Genomic DNA, 1977 nt, shown 5'->3' with positions numbered 1-1977 from the left:
ATAATTATTTAACATTTTACATTGTTTAGTTGGCGCGTTTTGTGCCATGCGGGTGTGTATTTTAGCGGGAGGCATTTTTGTTTGTTGTAAGGATTTGCCCGATTTGCATTTGTGCCAAAATGTTTCATGAATGATTCATGTGCAGCCCCATCCAGCCACACCCACTCCTCCGCTTATTTCAGCCCATCCAGGTCCAGATGGTGACAATGAATGTTTCGATTTAAGTGACTGGTTTGGAAGATAGAAGGGTAGATCTGGAATGTCTGACGGGGGGGTTAAGGAGTTGTAAAGTGTTCTTAGAAAATTGTGTTTAAGTTTAACGAGGATGACATCCTTAACTTACTGAATTCGCTAAGGAACAGCGTATTTTAAAATGTTCGTTTCTGGTTGGTCAACAAATACAATTTTTAATAACTTCGCAAAAATTTTGTTTAAAATATGGAATGTGTTAATTTTGTACAATTTTGAATAATGTGAAATATATATAAAGCTCTTAGCAGACCAACTTATCTTCCTTTAGAATTGAATTAATTAATTCTGGGTAACATCTTACTTTGATTTCTTCTCGTCATCTTTACTATCTGAATCTTCTGGCTTCGTTTTTAATACCTTTTCAACTTCACTGAAATACTTGTTTCCTCGATTAAGCTGAATTGAGAACTCCGACTTTTTAAGGGCTAGCATATTGGTCAAAAAAGTGCGCTTCTCAGCATTCTCCACGACCTCAGGAGACGGATCACAACTCGGCTTCTTCGGTTGGTTGGTGTTCGAAGATTTAATTTCATTAATTTTAGTACCTGAACACTTGGCTTCGGTTATTGGAAATTTAATTTCATTATTTTCATTGCTTACATAGTGACGATTACGCTTCTGCAACTCCTCAGACTCGCGTACTTTTTGGTTAAGCATTTTCCGTATTGAAAACTCCATTTTGACTGCATCAATGCGTTCCAGTTTGCTATATATTTCATGCAAATCAAGATACATATTTCCAATGTCTTGATCGATGACAGCTGCATTACTTAGATTCGATTTCATGGTTGCGTCTAATCTTTGCAGTTCGTCATCAATTTCTTTGTATTCCTTCAATTCGGAAAGTATGATTGGAAATAGAGTATTAATGATGAGATCGATTTCTTCATTATGCGGACCGGAATATGATTGCAGTTTCTGCAAGACATTTTCCAATTGCATCTCTAGATTTGGTTCCACCTTTTCGTCTTCAGCTTTGTCATCTTCAGCTTTGTCGCCTTCAGCTTTGTTATCTTCAGCCTTTACGTCTTCAGCCTTCACGTCTTCAGCCTTCACGTCTTCAGCCTTCACGTCTTCAGCCTTCACGTCTTCAGCCTTCACGTCTTCAGCCTTCACGTCTTCAGCCTTCACGTCTTCAGCCTTCACGTCTTCAGCTTTCACGTCTTCAGCTCTGTCGTTTTTAAATTTGTCGTCTTCAGCTTTCTTGCCTTCAGCTTTTCTTTCACCCTTGTCGTCTTCAGCTTCTTTGGATTCTGGCTCGTTCCATGGTTTTGAATTCGGCGACTGTTCGGCCATCTTACTCTAGTTTTGTTTTGAAAAAGTGTATTGTTACCAAAAACAAAAAGAATTTATTTTTTACTTCGAAAATTATACAAATTTCAACGTTGTGAATAACAGTATAACTAAGAGTCGAATAAAAACGATGTGGGTAGATATCACTAACTACTTGAGATATACATTGAAATATGTTTAAAAGCAAACTTGATCTACAAAATAAGATTTTGCCTAGTTTCAAATATATTATTGTTTGTTGGTTGCTTGGTTAATTTAGTAGGAGTTGTAAAGCTCAAATAATTTCCACAGTTTGGTCTAATTTACTAAATCTAAATAGAAAACATATTTTAATATGAATTAGAATTCACAAAAGGATAGTAAAAGCCGCCTCTTTCGGGTTAATTTAAAACTAAAGAATACTCGCTTAAAAAACTATAATGACTAATAACG

At 36.2% G+C, this 1977-nt stretch overlaps 1 protein-coding gene across 2 annotated transcripts; it reads right to left on the bottom strand.

Annotated features, from left to right (window-relative positions):
- Positions 1–380: 380 nt before the first annotated feature.
- On the bottom strand, positions 381–1715 carry LOC137572846 (translation initiation factor IF-2). Of its 2 annotated transcripts, none has more exons than XM_068284690.1 (2): positions 853–1715; positions 381–804 (listed from the first exon to the last, which is right to left on the bottom strand). In XM_068284690.1, exons 1-2 carry the CDS (start codon positions 1546–1548, stop codon positions 550–552), a joined length of 951 nt encoding a protein of 316 aa, XP_068140791.1. In that variant the 5' UTR covers positions 1549–1715; the 3' UTR covers positions 381–549. The 2 variants fall into 2 exon arrangements, with proteins under 2 accessions (XP_068140791.1, XP_068140792.1); XM_068284691.1 differs by having other exon boundaries at positions 381–797.
- Between the last annotated feature and the right edge of the window lie 262 nt (positions 1716–1977).

The sequence above is a fragment of the Drosophila tropicalis genome, unplaced genomic scaffold, assembly GCF_018151085.1.
Source record: "Drosophila tropicalis isolate 14030-0801.00 unplaced genomic scaffold, ASM1815108v1 contig_393, whole genome shotgun sequence".
NCBI lineage: Eukaryota > Metazoa > Arthropoda > Insecta > Diptera > Drosophilidae > Drosophila > Drosophila tropicalis.
The sequence above is the reverse complement of the archived record's forward strand: the minus strand, read 5'-3'. Positions and strand labels throughout refer to the sequence as shown.